Below are 16054 nucleotides of genomic sequence, written 5' to 3'. Positions count from 1 at the left end.
TAGTAACTACAGCATTAAAAGACATTGAGACTGCCAAAAGAAATGAACGTTTTCAGAAACATGATTTATCTTGTAATTTCTAATTACTGTTACATGAAATCTCTGCAAGACTTGATTACAAATTATCATTAATGATTTTCTACTTGAGACTGGCTTTGTTCACATCCCGTTCAACCTGTAATTTTCCCTGTGCTTGCCTGAGATGTACCATCTTGAAAGAAAACCCATCTGAATGGCTCATCTGAATGCCAGTAAGATGGGAGTTACAGTCTTATAAAAGAGGTTTAAGGCATTGCCTAAGCTGATTTTTCTTACATCTTTATATTGTTTTACTGACGTAGCCGCTTGTGGGACAATAACTCAAATAATTACTTTTTTTAATAAAACTACTGAGTAACAAAACTAAGCTTTTGCTTGGTAGCTCCATGCAGTCCTGCATGAGCATTTCACCGGTGTCAGCCCTAAAAGAGTGGAAACCACAGAAAATGCTGGGGCGGGCGGGCAGCTGGAGCTGAACTCTGGGTATTTCTCTGCTGTCATTCACCGCCCCAGGCAAGTAACGAGAAAGGAGGGAGTCTGTCCAGACTGGCACGCAGGACGCTGCTTCAGGGCAGAACCAGCACAGTAACTGCAATAACATTTCCATGCAATATAAATTCTGCATAGCATGTGTTCCTTTGCTTTGGCTGGTAGCTTGTATCGCATGATCTGTCATGGTGGTACTTCTAAAGACACGTTCACTACTGATGGAGTAACTCATACATGTGGGGCTGTTCCAGGAAAGAGCAATGCTGTAATTAATGGGTTTGGGGTATTCTTAGTTGTAGCTGCAGGACACAAAGCAAAAAATATTTTGCCATTTTGTGCCAGCTTTTCCATGGTTGAAAGTGCTAAAACAGCGCAGAAAGTGGAAAACAAAGACATACAGTAACAGCAATCTTATGTATGACATCAGGATAGGAAAACTAAAGATAATTTGTATTTATAACTATCTGATAAAGACATTAGCACAGGGACTAAGTTGTGCTTTCATTTAGAGTTTTGATTTAGGAGGAATTGGCTTGAATGAGGGAGGGCCTGCGACTGCTAACTGGGAGTGAAGAAGTCATAAAACAAGTTATCATGGGGTTGATAAAATCATTATAGCATAAATACAATAGTTCAGTACTGGGTAAAAGCCAGGAGAAGTAATGACAACAGCAGAGCCTTCTTCATTTCCAAACCAGTCAGCAGGAATGTGTTTGCAATTTCCTTCTTATGGCACTTCCACATGAGGGATTCCACATGAGACAGTAAGAGTCTCATATTTTTACACTGTGACCGTATGCAGCCCTAATGTGAAACACATAACAAGTCTATTGCTGGAGAAGACACTTTGACTTCCATTTATATAGATGATAATTTCTTCTGAGCTTGCAGAGGCTTGCATGAGGAACAGATGCTGAGAGGGAATAATAATTAATTGAGGGGAATAAGATAGAGTTCACTTTCATGCCTGCAGCTGAGTTTTTGATGGAAAGTGTGGCTAAAAGGTGTAATTTCCTTCCCAAGCCCTTCCCCTCGAGGACCTCCCAGATCAAGCTTTTCTGCCATGCTGCTACAAATATATATGCCCAGGGAAGAGCTTCGGGTTCCCTGACCCACACGACTTCACCCTCCAGATCTGGGAGCACGGCGAGGATCAGAGCGTTGTAATACACCTGTGCCTTCATTGGCAGCCTCAGCCTTCCCGAGCAAATGAAACGGGGACACAGCTCTGTGGTGTGACAGAGTGGGATGTGGTCCCTTCACCTGGTCGGGCTTGCAGGCGGGCTTGCTGCCGTGCTGGGGACTGCCTCCTCAATAGGCACGACAAGGAAAGAGGTAACCAAGAACCCAGACAAAGCTTTCCCACCTCGAAATGGAGAAATCTAGTGCTGGTATACAATGTCAAAAAGAATGTCAGTATAGCAGATTACCCCACAAAATTCTCCCTGAGTGTGGCTGAGAGAGCAGCCAATGTAGAAGCGCTTCTTCAGCTCAGTTTTGTGCACAGTAAAGTTCTTTTTGTGTACTTCTCTTTTCTTTTGCTATTGAAGGAAGTAATACGGTCTAGCACAAAATGTTACTGAAAAAGCAAACTTGCTTTTTTATGGTGCAAAATTTGTAGCACATCAGCAGGCATTGAGATTTGGAAAGCGAGGTTTGCCCAGAAACAACAGTTTAACAAGTTAGTTAGGGCTGCAGCATAGCCTCTTTTCACTGGACTTGCCTCCTGTGACTGCCGCCTTCCCTCCTTCTAGGCACAGTTTGGCAGGTGTCACTTCCCCCTGCAGTGTTGAAAGCCTCACCCGAAGCAGCAGCTGCAAGGGTGGCTCTCCAGGGAGGGCAAGCGCAGGCGCAGCGGGCGACGCACCAGCGGGTGCCAGCAGGGAGCCAGGGGCAAGACTGGGCACCTGGGTGAGCCCCCAAACCAGCCCCTCTTACCGGGGAATTTTGGAGAGAGAAGCAGTGGAAGAAGAGTTAGGGCAGGGAGGAACCGTGAAATTGCGTCACAATATGTTTAGCATGGAATGATCATGATAAATATTTCTTTTTAAATAGCTCTTCTGAATGAGGCCAGCTCTGGGGTGGAAAAGGTTGGGGTGAAGGAGAGGCTGGGCAGAAGAGATCGGAGTGGGGTGGAGATTAGCATTAAGATGCTGCTCACAACTTCCTCCTGTGCTGTATGAAATCCCCTTTAGGTCCAGGCTGGGATGAGGAGGAGCTGCCAGGAAATATCACTGTTCCCTTTTTTTTTTTTTCTTTTCCTGTCTGAGATCTGCATTCCCTGTTTAATGTGTGACCCGAAGATCTGGGTTGGTAAATGAAGTTCCTGGTATTTTGCATAAAGCCTCAAAACAGGGTTCAATAGAATCACACGCCGAGTGAATAGCTGCCTAGAATTAGTTTCCTAAAGGTACCTTAATCATTCACTAGGATATAACCTCAGTGCAGTCAGTTCATCAGAGGTGTGCAAGCTGGTATATGGCAGCTGGCAGACAGATTCCTGCTTTTGTCCACACCACGCTGAGAAGATAAGGGAGCGACAGCTCCAAGGAATCCCAGGCAGGTTTGGGACCTGATTTCTGGTTTCTACAGCTTCCTGCACAGCACAAAATGCAGGAATCTGGCCAAAACAGGACCTGCATTTCTGGCCCAGCACATGGAGAATCCCCTGAATGGGACGGGAGAAGGTGCGGGGCTGAGGAGTGGTAGGGTTGCAGGTGTGTGAGCATCCAGCGTTTGCAATCGAGCGGAGACAGGCCCTCTCCTGCATATGGATTTTGACTCAATATTGAATTAGGAGCCACCCATGCCACTGATGCCAATGTCAGTGTTTGCTGCTGCGACTGTTGCACGTGCAGGTACGAGCTAGGCGTTTCTGGTGTTGAGTACAGACACTGTAGAAACTGACCATTTTTCTCTTCAAATATACCTTATTTTCCTAACGCAGCTGTTGTATGGATAAAACATTCATATCCGTGTTTCAAACAGGGAGCAGTGCTCAGAAATGGGGGCCCAGAGTCCCCGGGGGGGAGGTAGGGAGTTTGGAGGGTGCCAGGAGCAAGCGGGGGGCACTGTGGCAGGGCACATAGTGTACACGGGCTGTGCGACAGCTCCTCGGGCACTGGAGGCAGAGAGGCATCGTAACCGAAGCCTACACTGAAATCTGCTTTTGTCTTCTTATAAAACTTAAAATGGAGTAATTGTTTGCAACACTCTAGTTCACTAAGTTGTGATGGTGGCTGTCGAGTGGCATTGTAGAAAGTTTCCAACGCACATGTACATGCAAAACAGGCCAATTTTCCCTCATGTAGGGAAATCTTTGGAGGAAAGTTTGAAGAAAACAATTTCTGCCAGGATTACCTCACAGAGTTTCACCTTACACATGTATTTCTTTTGGATAATTCGTCTTGTTTCCTTTCAGTATGTGAATCCATAGGAGTTTATAGCTTTATACATTCAGCTCTGGCTCAGTGGCTTAATCTCAATGGATTAGCTGTATCATGAATTAACTGTAATGCAGGTAAAAAGTACATAGCAGTGTTCATATGGCGCTGTGTGGACTTACAGTTCAGGCAGCTCAAATTCAGCTGTCACTGCACTGCACAGTTAATAGTGCCAAGTTCTTTTTCTTTTCCTGCCATTACCCCACATATATGACAGTTTTTCATATACAGCCCGACAGCTCCCTACAGTATCTCTGGTGCTTTCAGTAGCCCATGGGATGCCCCTCGCAGCCAGATGTAGGGAGAGGGGCCAACACAGAAGTGCACACTTGAGCAAATAATCTCTGAGCCCTCTGCAAAGTCATCTGACACCCCCTGAGGCTGAACATTTCCTTTGCACTGGGATTTTAAAGAAAGCCTGAGGCTGCATTTCTTTAAGCAGTTGAGCTGCTCTAACAGCCTGCTGCCTCTGAAAGGGGTGCTTTTATCCCCCGTCTCCTTCATTTTGTGGCCATCCCTTCTTTCCATCAATTTATTTGGCTCATTACCCCAGAAGATAGCCACCCGCTTTCTTTCTCCTAATTATTTTTCCTCTGGGCTAATGAGCTCTGTCAGCCGATGGAGCTGGCAGATAGCACCAGGGGTGGGATGAGTGGTGAGGAGCAGAGTGGGGGTCGTACAGTCTCCTTGGCAGGGGCAGCCCTGGGAGCAGCTCAGTGCCCATGGCAGGAGAGCAGACATCTGCTGCTGTTTGGGGCACAGCTCAGCTGCCTCTGGAGCATCTTGACCCCAGCTCTGTCGTCCCAGCACTTCCCTGGCACTGGTGCAGGCTCTTGGCAGACTCCAGAGCGAGCCAGCCACAGACCTTAACTGAACAGGCAATTTCATGCCATAGAAAAGATAAGCAGCTTTCTTCCAGCCTTCATCTCCTGCCAGGTAGCTGTAGAGTTGAAGAAGAGCCAGGCCAACTCAAGGGCGCGGGGAAGAAAAGCAACCAGGTCCAGTCCTGCCTCCAGGAAGGCTGAGCAACGACCTCACCTGTAGCTTCCCCCAGTCTTGCTTCCTAAGGGAAACTTACAAAAACGACCCTAAAACCTGAAATACCTAATTCTGCATGCTGTAATGATTACAAGCTCGTTTTATGCATTTCACAGAGCAATGAAATTTGCTCCACACACACTACAGGGTGCCACAGGTGCTCTCACCACATTGCTTCTCCTCTTGCCAGCTGGACTTGCTGCCCCACCAGTACGAAGTGTGTGGCTGACTGAATAAGGGCTGAAGGATGAAATTTGTTGCAGAGCATCTGTCCCCACCCAGGCTGCCCTGGAGCTTTGCTCAGGGCTAGAGAGGAGGCTGCAGAAGGGTAGACTTTCTCTTGTCAGCAGATCTCTTCATCTACTGGGAGCAGCACCTTTTAAACAAACCTTATCTCTCTGTGTGTAATTAGTCATGCAATGTTCAAAGAAGAGCCGTGGATGATGCAGAAAGCTGAGCTTGCTGATGAGAGCAGGTCTAATTGCAGAGCAAATGTGAGATCAAGTCAGGGAGCGAGCTCCAAGCACAGCCTTCTGGGGCAGAGTTGGCAAGGGTGGGTACCCTGATAGCATGGCTGGGGCAGGATCTTTGTTGGTGCAGGTATACTGTTTGGTCACCAGCTTTAGAGGAAAATAGCTTTATTTTTATTTCTCAATGTGATGAATGCACTAGCTTGAGGGTGGAGCTGTGGCTGGATCCTGGGTTTGCTGCTAGCAGTCGTGCAGCCTTAGGATGTAAACAGGGACAATTTTCTGGAGACATTTTTGCAGGTGCAAAACCTCCCTAAAGGCAGATGTGTACGTGACTGTTCCCCAGCATGCAATTACGGGGTGAAGGGTTAATTTGTGCAGCCAGAAGAAGGAGGTCTCTAATCCACGTGTCGTGTTTAGAACAGATTGATACCAGCTATCATTTTAAATGTTGGTGATGCAAGAAAAAGCTTTTTGTTCGTGTCTGTTTGTAGGAATGAGTAGTGTGTGCAACTGTTTATAAGTTGCTTTTGTGGACAGTTTCATTATTAAGGCAGTCAAATACTGTGAGTCAATATCTTCCACCTTCTTCCCCATCCGTCTCCTAAATTAGGAGTCACTTAAAAAGAGTTTATTAAAAAGTAGCACTGGGTTCTTATCTCAATCGCCATCTGATTTTTGAACACTTACACTTTGTATTTTCATACTTCACTTCAAACTACACTTTTCCTAATGAACATGGTGATTGTAACTCAGAGAGCTGAGGCTTCAAAAAGAAGAAATAATGTATTTTCAAGAAAAACAGCCAGCCGCACTGGCTGTTACCTTACAAATAGTCTAAGCACATCTCAGCGACCTTCTCTTCTTACCACCACCTCACCCCAATGCTTTGTGTCTCGGCTCAGAGCAATTACAGCTCTTCCTCCCAGCAGCAGCAGCAGTGTGGTCTCATGTCCCACATCCAAGCAACCCCAGCCACAGGAGCTCTGTCCCAAGTGCGGCCAAAAGAGTTGCCTGATGCTGATGAGAGGGTCTCCGTGATGGTATCTGCAGGCACAGATGGCATTTTCCATCTGGAAGCAGAAAATCATAGTCTTCAGGTGGGAGAGAGTGAAGAGGATGGGTTGAACAGGAGTTAAGAGTCCTCAAAGGGTAGAAAATATGGTTGGATTAAGCCAGAGGTGAATTGTTTAGGGAAGAGCTGGCATGGAGGGGACTGGTGGGACAGCACTGTAACTTTATTATTGCCTTTTCCCTCTGGGGCCCATGATTAACACGCATAGGGAGTGACACATGGTCTGCTGCACCAAAGCGGTGTTGCACCTCATAACCTGAGCTGCTACATCATCCCAAAGCCCTTCTAACTCAAGACAGCTGTCTTGGCAGGGGACACCAGGAAGCCCCAGGGTCCTCTCTGCTCCTGTGTAGGTGTCCCAGAGGCTGGAGGTGGTTTGCCTGCTGGGCTCAAAGCATGGGGGATGGCGGTCTCCTCTCCTGCCTGCTGCTGCCTCATGGGAGGCACGTGCCATGGCTGTGATACTAGGCAGGAGCAGCTGCCGTGACATGTAGTGCCGTAACAGAGGGGTGACCCATGCATGAGGCCATGGGAGCAGAAACCTTACTGTCCTGGCGCTACCCTGGCTGAACCACCACTTGTCACCTGGGCACGGCGCTGCAGGGGCTGGGGAGCAGCACTGGCCCTGTCACAAGGTGTGGGACCATGTAGTGCTGGCAGCCCCTTGAAACGGGGGTAGGTTACAGAGTTGTCACCCTGGAGGCAGGGAGGGCAAGGAGGGCCACCTCTCGGGGCCCCTCAGCTGCTAGAGCATCAGGGAGGGACCCCAGCGCCAGTGGAAGCAGGTCTGCCCCGTCCTCGTTCCTGCTGAGGGCTCAGAAGAGACCTGTGGAGCTGAGAGGAGTGAGGATGACCGGAGCATCGGGTGGGGTAAGGATGGGTGTTGTGTCTGACGTCGTCTCTTCAGCCTCACTCTCTACATCCTCTAAGCTCTCGCTGACAGAGGGGATGATCTGCACCACCTTCTCCTGGAAGTGCACTTGCTTGCGTGGGGCTGGCAGGGCTGCTGGCTGGGCAGGAGCTACCGGGGCCAGGCTCCTGTCCTTGCTGCCCTTCAGGATGCTCTTCATGTGGCCCAGCAGTGAGCGGTGCTGCTCCCTCTGGGCCCCACAGAAGGTGTAGGTCTGCTCAGTGTCACCAGCGACGGTTGGGGCTGCCACGGTGACCGAAGGGTCCACATACTGGCTCGCCTGGGGATGCATCTCTTTGTGCCCTGGGCTCTTCCTCCTCTTGCTCAGCAGGAAGTAGGCCAGGGCGGTGAGCACCAGCATGGACCCTGGGGAGAAGGACATATTGCCTGAGGGCTGGGCCAAAGCGAAGACCTTGCCAAGCAGTGCTTGGTCTAGCTAGCTCTGGTCCATCTGCAACTGGTCCAGTACCCTGCACATCCCCACTCTCTCTGGTCCCTGACAGACCATGCTCCTCTTCCATCTGCACCACTCCCCACCCCAGCATGGGCTCCTCACCAGGGATGGTGACATGCCAGACGAGGACGGGATGCAGGAAGCAAGCCACTGAGAGCAGCGTGTACCCCAGGAATTTCTGGAAGCTCCCTGGGCGTTTAGCTCGCTTCCAGCAGGCCTGTGCCAGGGAGTCGGGCTCATATCTGGGAAAAGAAAAAGAGGTTCTTGTTGGATGGCGCACCCAGCACATGGCAAGGAAATTTGGACCTAACCATCACCCCTCTAGATGTGCAGATCCTCCCTTTGGTTTTCCTGGAAACCAGTGTTGGTCAGGGAAGGTAAGCAAAGCCTGACTCTCTCCCATGGGGAGAGGAGGCCAGGGGCTACATCTGCCAGAAGTCAGCATCTCAGGCCATCTTTCCTTGACATGTTTGCCCGCTTGGCTGCTAGTCGAGTGCCTATTAGCTGGAGTAAGGTGTTGCCTCTAAGCTATCACAGCTTTTGAGTTTATGCTTTAGACAGCAGAATTGCTCAGCCTCTGAGCAGTACATAAGGATTTTCCACATTTTAACTTCTGCCCTGTTTCTGGGAGGGAGCTGCAGCTCACCCTGGGGACCTGGCTCTTCCCTCAACCCCAGTCCCTTGCTGAGCTTCATCCTGTGTGTTAAGCAGATGTTGCAGACCAGGGTTTGTCAAGCTGATGCTCAGCAAATTATGGCACAAGCTTGGGTTAAAACACAGGTTTAATTGGCTGTGGACATGGCCTCACCTACCCGCCCTCTGCCTGAGTGCGCTTGCCATGGCAGCAGGGGCAGGACCTTTAGTCTGGCACTTGCGGCTCAGCTAGGTCTGGTATTATCTGTAAGGGGCAAGTTGCCTTAGGGAGGTCCCACCAAGGCTGGAGAAGACTGGACAGGGTCTACTCACGTGAAACACATCTCCAGGAACAAACTGATAAAGAAGAAGCCTTCACAGACAGTAACTGCAACCCCTGAAAAACTGAAAGGTGGAGCTGTCAGGGGGGGAAGGGCCGGGCTTGAGTATGCTCTCCAGATGGCAGAAGGGGCATAGAGGGCTAAGATTTACTATCCAGTTCGTAACAGAGTCTGTATACTGGGGTCCGAACACCCTCTGCTCTGCTGGTTTGTTGATGAGAGCTCAAAGCCCTTCTGTCCCCGGGGGGGCAGCTTGCAGCCAGTGTCACCTCTGGCCTGCCCGAGTCTGCAGTAGCATGGATAATGCAGTAGCATCACTTCCTCTAACAGAAATAGCTTACTTATCTGACATCTAGGGATGGATATCTGAATTCCCCGAAGCCTCGGACACTGCTCCCTGCTGCTGTTGCAGTCTGGTCTGGTGCTACATACGGTGGAGGGGTCAAATGTGTCACCCCCACCAGCTCTGACTTCAAGGGCAAAAATACTCACAGCAGATAGAAAGCCAGGCTTTTGAACTGTCCTCGCTGCAGTGTTTCTACACCCACACCGATCAGCACTAGAAAGACAAAGCAGGAAAGAAGCTGACTGCAGGGTTGGTTCCCGACTCTCCAGTGCCCCATCAGCTCCCAGGACTGATTCCCTGGTTTCCCCAGGGGCTGGCAAGGCTGCTCCCCCCGTGCTGCACATTAGGACTGCCAGCACCAGTGATTCTTTCTGACATACCAACCCAGGGGGGTCAGAGCTGAGTGCTGGCCTTGACGTACAGCCCAGAAAACCATCCCAGTTGCATCCCTGTCATGGCACCCGTGCCACGGCGTGGGCTGGGGCGAGGTGCTCTGGGGATACCAGCTGGCCTTGGACAGCTAGGGGAGGTGAGCAGCAGTGTCCCGTGTCTCTCCCACCTCCTGCTATACCGGTCCATCACGGCTGCCACAAGGACTTCACTCCCACTGCCACATCCATCTCTGCCCCGTTCTGCTCCGGGGACTTCTCTGCCCAGGTCCTCCCAGTGCCCCCCAGCATCTCTCCCCTGCCCTCCCTGCTTGCCCAGGCCTGCTGCACCCACCATGTGGCTGCAGGGCAGCAGCAGGACAGGGGACTGTGCCAGCTGCCTTCACGGAGGGCTGTAGCCATAGCATCAAGATCCTTTGCTAGCCAAACAGAAAAACATATAACGGGAGCAGGGAGATTAAAAACAGGGAATGAATGTCCCCTCGGTGCCCCAGCCAGCACAGCACACTGGGGAGTCAGTTTAAGGGGGATTAAGAGTATTAGCAAGGCTAAAATCTTCTCTGGACTGGCTGTTGGAGGCCAATAGCTTCAGGGGATGGAAAATTTCCTTCTACGTCCTTCAATTCCCGACAAGCCTATTCCCAAAATGGAGCAGAAATGAAGTGCCTTGCACCAGCTGCAGCAAGCTGGTTGGTCCACAACCGGCTGGTCACGGTGCTCAAGTGTCAGCAGCCTGGGGCTGAGCAGAGCCCATGTTTCATGGCCAGGGCATTGGTCTAGGCGGTCACCACACTCCTGTCCATGCCTGAGGTCTCCGCATCTCACCAAGCGGTCCCTGCCCATCCACTGGTCCCGCTCAATGCTCGCTGGCCAAGGCTTGAGGTGCCGGTTCGCTTAATTTATCTGAGCTGGAGAAGGGTACCAGGCTCCCAAACGGGGACGCAGACCAGTGTCCATCAAGCCTGCGAGGTGGGTCAGTGCTGGGGGTCGATGCCTGAGCACACAGCTCTGCCGTCCAGGCTGAACAAGGCCCCTCTGAGGTCTCCCTGTGTCACCCGCAGCTGGTGGCCCCTGCCAGCCGGAGAAACCCATGGGGCCCACACACCAGCCTCCTCCGTGGGGGCTACCTCTCCACCCTGAGCAGAGGCATGGGGAAATCAGTCTCATCAGAGGGCTGTGAAACTGTGCAAGCTGTGTAAACCTACATGCAAAGTATTGTTCTTTGCTGTTTCATGACTGGGAAGCCTTCTTTGTAATCTTCACTACAAATGCGGAATTCATTTATTCATCCATTCATTCCCTGCAGACGGATGCAGAATTCAACAGCTCAGCTGTTACACTCGAGTCTCTGTTCTGGATGGACAGGTTTCCTGATTTTGCACAGCTTCTGCTTTATCCACAAAGCTGTTTGGCTGAAGAATCTGCAAGAAGCAAAGGGCTGTTTCCGAGGTGTTTGTTTGGACTAGTTGCTGCCTTGATTTGGATCTTATCCAAAACATGTGGCTGAAGGCACATGATTAGGAATTAAATGGTTGAAAGCATGAGAATTCAGAAATAAGTAAGGACTCTCCCTAGATGCAGAAATCACAAGGCCTAAAACTACAGAGATGCCCCAAACTGCAACTAATTGCGGGGCTGTTTGAGCACTCTTCATTAACTCACCACGAGGCTCTGCCGACGGCAAGGCTGTCTGATTCCTCACGCACAGAAACCCTGCAGCCCCACCGTTGCAGACAGCCATTACTGACTCCAGGATCCTGGGGGAAGGGGAGGTATATATTACTTGGGCAACCTTCTGTGTTGGCAAGCAGCTTATGGAGCTGGCCAGGCCTTCTCAGAATCAATTAGAGAGGCTGATGCACTCCTCTCTCCCTTTCTTTTTTTTTTTTTTTCAAACAAAACCCGTGGGATTCTCTTCTGCGTGGTTTCCATTTCATGCAAAAACCTCGTACACCTCATCAGGCACTAAACACTGCATCAAGCTGTTTTCTTACTCCTTTGAGACACACAGAGAAATAAAACACAGGCACCTCCCTTTATTCACTGGCCTTTTGGGAAAGTCAGGTGATACCGGGAATGCATCAGAGCTATGGAAAAGCACAGAGATCGGTAGTGCAGCTGTCTATGCTCTGTGATGCTCAGCAGAGAGACGCTGCACTGCTCATTTCAAGAAGAACTACAGAAAGAGGTGCAGATGATGCAAAATGATGAAAAGACAACAAGCAGGAGAGAGAAATCGTATTCCACTAAGACACTTCCAAATTGTAAGCTACTTCCAATTTTCCTGTTCTAACTCTAGTTTTCTCATAGCAACAACCTCATGTTTTCTCCCAGGAAGGTCTCTATGAGTTTCCCTGGAGCTTTAAGAGAGAATATCACCAGCATGGGGCTCACTTGGGCCTGAGGGTGATGGGGATGGAGGAAGGAAGAGATTTGCATTTGCTGGTTAAAGCTGTGTCCCAGCTCCTATCTGTTGCAGGCTCATCATGATATGCACTTATCTACTGGGAGTTTGTATAAACTCAGAGGCTCAAATCTCTGCCTGTTATTAGTCCTTTAAAGCACATTCCAGAGCAGAAACTCCAGTGTCCCAGCTGGGATTTAGGTGTCCTTAGGGACCTGTGCTGCCTTCAGCTGACCGATGTGCTTTCTTCTTTGCCCCTGACTTGAGCAAAATGTCTCTCGGGGCTGTCTGCAGTTGATAAAGGAAATGCAAAGGAGGTAGGAGGGCCTGCTGCAACCTACTCTGCCGTGTCTGAAATCCGAAATTCCCGGTGGTCTGACACAAGAATCACAGGCACCACCTCAAGTCACCTCTCACCAGGAACCTCTGGTTCACACCTCCAGCCTTTAGCCAGATCAGGCACTTTGATCTCTGCTGCAGCTGAGGCAGAGAGTGCTGCCTGTCCCGTCCTGTACTAGTGAGTCAGCAGCAGTGCCAGAGGGAACCCCTGAGCCCTCCATGTTAGCTGTTTCCCCACGTCCCATCTGGAGATGCCCCATGTGAGAGGGTTATTCACCACAGCTCGGTCCTTCTGGGTGAGACATGGTGCCTAAAACAGCTGGCTCAAAACCCCTGCACTTTATAAGAAACCAAAAGCTCAGATGTGTCACCAAACCCAGAGGATGCTGGTCCCAAGCAGCCCCTGGTAGCAGGTGAGAGGATGCAACTAGCCAGGTGGGTGAATTTATGATGTTTGTACTGCAGCTGTAACCTGAACTGCTTCCTGAGCCTGTTCCCTGATGGGTGGCTAGAGAGGCAGAGCAGCTCTTCGGCAGTCACTGTGCCGGGAGGGCTGGGACCTCTCCATCCTGCCTGGCACAGGACATCTCGCTGTGCACAGCATGAGGAGCTCCTCCATTTTCACATCCCACAGAACAGCCTGGCAGTTTTGCGCAGCCATGAGTATTTTGCTTCTCAGTTGCATTCTTATCTTGCTTGTGCCCATGTCTGTTTTACAAGGATATAATTCAGTTTTCTTTTCCATTTGTGCTTGTCCTCTGCCATACTGAGTGCTGGATCTTCCTTCCTGATGTCTCACTCTACCTCCCACAGCATTTGGAAGAGCAGCCAGCCAGGCACCCAGAGCTCTCCCTCCCTCGGTCCCAAAGCAAAAGCCAGCAAGTTTCCTTGTCCCCCTCGTAGGATGGGGCAGTGGCTGCACCTGGCCAAAGGCAGGGAGACAGATCACGGGCCCCAACACCCACCCAGTGCCTTTTAGTGCCAAAGAAAAAGAGAGCTCGCCCTTACCTGCTGCGGTGGAGATGCCCAGAAAACGGCAGGTGTACTCCAGGGCTCTCCAAAATGCCTTGTGCCGCATGGCGAGGGGATGAAGGCTGCGGCGCTGACCAGGCAGAAGCTCTTCTTCAGAGTTCCCGCGTCACGCGTAGCCCAGCAGCTCCCAGCCACAGGCAGAGCCTCCTGCACCCAGGTCCCGGTGACCTTCCTGAAGGAAAGGGCAGAGGGTGCAGGACCGGCCACCCTCACCGGGGCCTCCCAGGGGAGAGCGGTCAGAGGGAGCGAGCTGCCACCACGGGGGACCGGCCAGCACTGCTTCCCTCCGCTCCCGTGGGGGCTGCAGAGACTTGGCCTTCCCTGCTCGCTTGCCGCTTGCTCTTGTTGCTGGCTGGCAGTGATTAATGATTGGTAAGGGGGGGGGGGTGCGGCTTTGGGAGCATTTGCACCCGGGGTGCACGGCCTTTCCTGCTCCTGAGGAGGAGGCTCTGGAAGCCCAAGCTGATTAAATGCATGTGAAGTCATTAGTGCTGTGCAGCCTCCGGCAGGTTAACCATTTGTGAGGATGGTGATGTTTGCTCCTGGTGAGAGAGCGGCACATTTCTGGCAGGTCGCGAGGCTCCCAGGGCACCCCAGCCCCACCACGGCCGCTGCTCACCATGCGGGTTTTACTGGGCTCTGACTAGCACGGCTCAGGCACTGTTCGGGCTGATGTGCAACCACAGGAACGAGGAGATCAGATCTATTCCCAAGGGTCCTACAGACCCAGGCTGACCACACAGCAGGAGAGACGCGTATTTCTCTTCCTGGGAACCTCGGTGAAACGTATTTCTGTGTGGTAGCCACCAGAGCCATTTGAATGGCACCAGGGTTGCACAAGTGTCCCGACACGTGGAGTGGGGTGCATAGCTCTGACCTCTTCGTACTGGACTTGGTAGACAGCTTGGGGGTCGTTGGCTTGTCTCTGCAGGACACGCTGCCTCTGGAGAGGGGCAGCCCTAGGCTTGTCAGAAGGCCGAGATGGGACAGCGCTGGCCCGCTCCGGCCCCCGGCCCCACGTGTGCTTGGACACGGTGCATCTCTCTGGGGATCACCGATTCGATCCCCACCTGCTGCTGTGCGGGGAAGAGGCGGTGTCGGCAGCAGCATCTGGTCATTGCAGTCCCGGGCAGGAGGGGCATGTGAGCAACAGGACAGTCCCGGAGGGCCACGCAGACGTCTGGTGCCTGCAGGGCCACGGGTCCACGGGTCAGCGAGCTCACCTTGTGCTGCGGCCAGCGTCGGGCAAGTCACTGCAGCCCCTGCCCCTCGCTGCGCTCGCTGTGAAGCCGGCAGCCGTTCAGGCAAGGGGCCGGGTGAACCACGCGGAGCTCACGCACGGGCAGCCCCGCGGGCAGGCGGCAGCTGGCTGAGCCGGTCTCCTGTGATCCCTTCTCACCTGCCTGAGACCACAAAGCTGAACCTGGCCAGCATGTGTTGTACCGGCGTGGCCCAGGGGCAGAGACAGCTTGGTCCGAGGGCACAGTGACAGCTTTCCTTCCACAGGATCTTGGCCTGTATTTCAGGCTGGGATTTTCCCAAGACAGCCAAATCCCTGAGCTTACGAAAGGGGTCCCTAATTCCTGTAACTAACTGCAGGTAGGTTTTTTTAATGAACTCTTACAAGATGGTGGGTGGCAGGGATTTTGCAGCAGGCAACGCTGACAAGGTCTGGGGGCAGAGGACATTTTCCATGCAAAAAACCCACTGGAGAAGGGCTTCCAGAGCATCCCGAGGGGCAGTGCTGAATGGCGCAGACCCAAAATTCGGCTTTGCCTTGCAGAACTGGCGCTGCCTTTCAGTGTTCCCATTTCCTTTTGTCCTCCCACACCACCATGGGTGTTTGAAGGGACTCTGGGTTTTCCACAACAGATGACTCAGTGAGTGATGTGTCAAAACTTCCTTCTCAAGAAAGGCACAAAGAGGGAAACAGAGGCACCCCAGTGGGGAGGGTCACACGGAGGCTGGGGAAGGACCGGCTGGGGCACCCCGCCGCCCTGCCTGCTGCAGCTGGGCACTGCCTGGGTGAGCCCCGTGCCCTCTCAGGGCACATCGCTGCAGGCTCCACGAGCACCCGCTGCTTCCAGAAATCACCAAACCGGCTTAAAAGCCCTGAGGTTGTGCAAACAGACTAGATGCTTTTTTTTTTTTCTTTGCTGTCTTGGCTTTTTTAACACTGAAGTATTGAATTTCAGGTGTTTCTTTACAAACATGAAAGCTAGAAAACTACTTAAAAAGCAAATAGATGAAAAGAAAACATAAGAGTCTTTCAGAATCACTTAGAGCCACGAGCTTAGGCTTGAAGAAAAGCAGCAAATGCCACAGAGCAATCCTGAGTGCTGTCAGCACCCACCCTTCAGCAGCACTCAGCACCTCTCAGTGCAGCTAGCCGCTGCCTCCTCCTGTTGCCAGCATGGGCAGCGCAGCATGCTGGGCTGTTACTCTGGAGCTCTTATTAAACTGCACTGAGCTCTCACCCAGAAACTAAATGACTTTGTCTAAATGCCCTTGACAGCAATGTTTCCTTTCTGGAGAGCAACAAGCCCCAGGGTTTAAAATAAATGTAAATTTATGGGGGGGGGGGTGGTGGTGGAGGAGGAGGAATAGAATCTATTTGGGAATGGCAGATTAATATGTTAACAATTTAAACCT

At 51.6% G+C, this 16054-nt stretch overlaps 1 protein-coding gene across 2 annotated transcripts; it reads right to left on the bottom strand.

Moving 5' to 3' along the window:
- Nucleotides 1-5064: 5064 nt before the first annotated feature.
- Nucleotides 5065-13836, bottom strand: TMEM72 (transmembrane protein 72). 2 transcript variants are annotated; one of them, XM_064464494.1, is made up of 5 exons: nucleotides 13379-13836; nucleotides 9385-9451; nucleotides 8885-8956; nucleotides 8021-8160; nucleotides 5065-7830 (listed from the first exon to the last, which is right to left on the bottom strand). In XM_064464494.1, the coding sequence occupies exons 1-5, from the start codon at nucleotides 13446-13448 to the stop codon at nucleotides 7370-7372; spliced, it is 810 nt and encodes a 269-aa protein (XP_064320564.1). In that variant the 5' UTR covers nucleotides 13449-13836; the 3' UTR covers nucleotides 5065-7369. The 2 variants fall into 2 exon arrangements, with proteins under 2 accessions (XP_064320564.1, XP_064320563.1); XM_064464493.1 differs by lacking the exon at nucleotides 13379-13836 and adding an exon at nucleotides 9962-10197.
- Nucleotides 13837-16054: the final 2218 nt, after the last annotated feature.

Source organism: Phalacrocorax carbo, chromosome 12 (genome assembly GCF_963921805.1).
Source record: "Phalacrocorax carbo chromosome 12, bPhaCar2.1, whole genome shotgun sequence".
NCBI classification, from domain to species: domain Eukaryota; kingdom Metazoa; phylum Chordata; class Aves; order Suliformes; family Phalacrocoracidae; genus Phalacrocorax; species Phalacrocorax carbo.
Note: the sequence above shows the minus strand (reverse complement) of the source record. Positions and strands in the feature narration are given on the sequence as shown.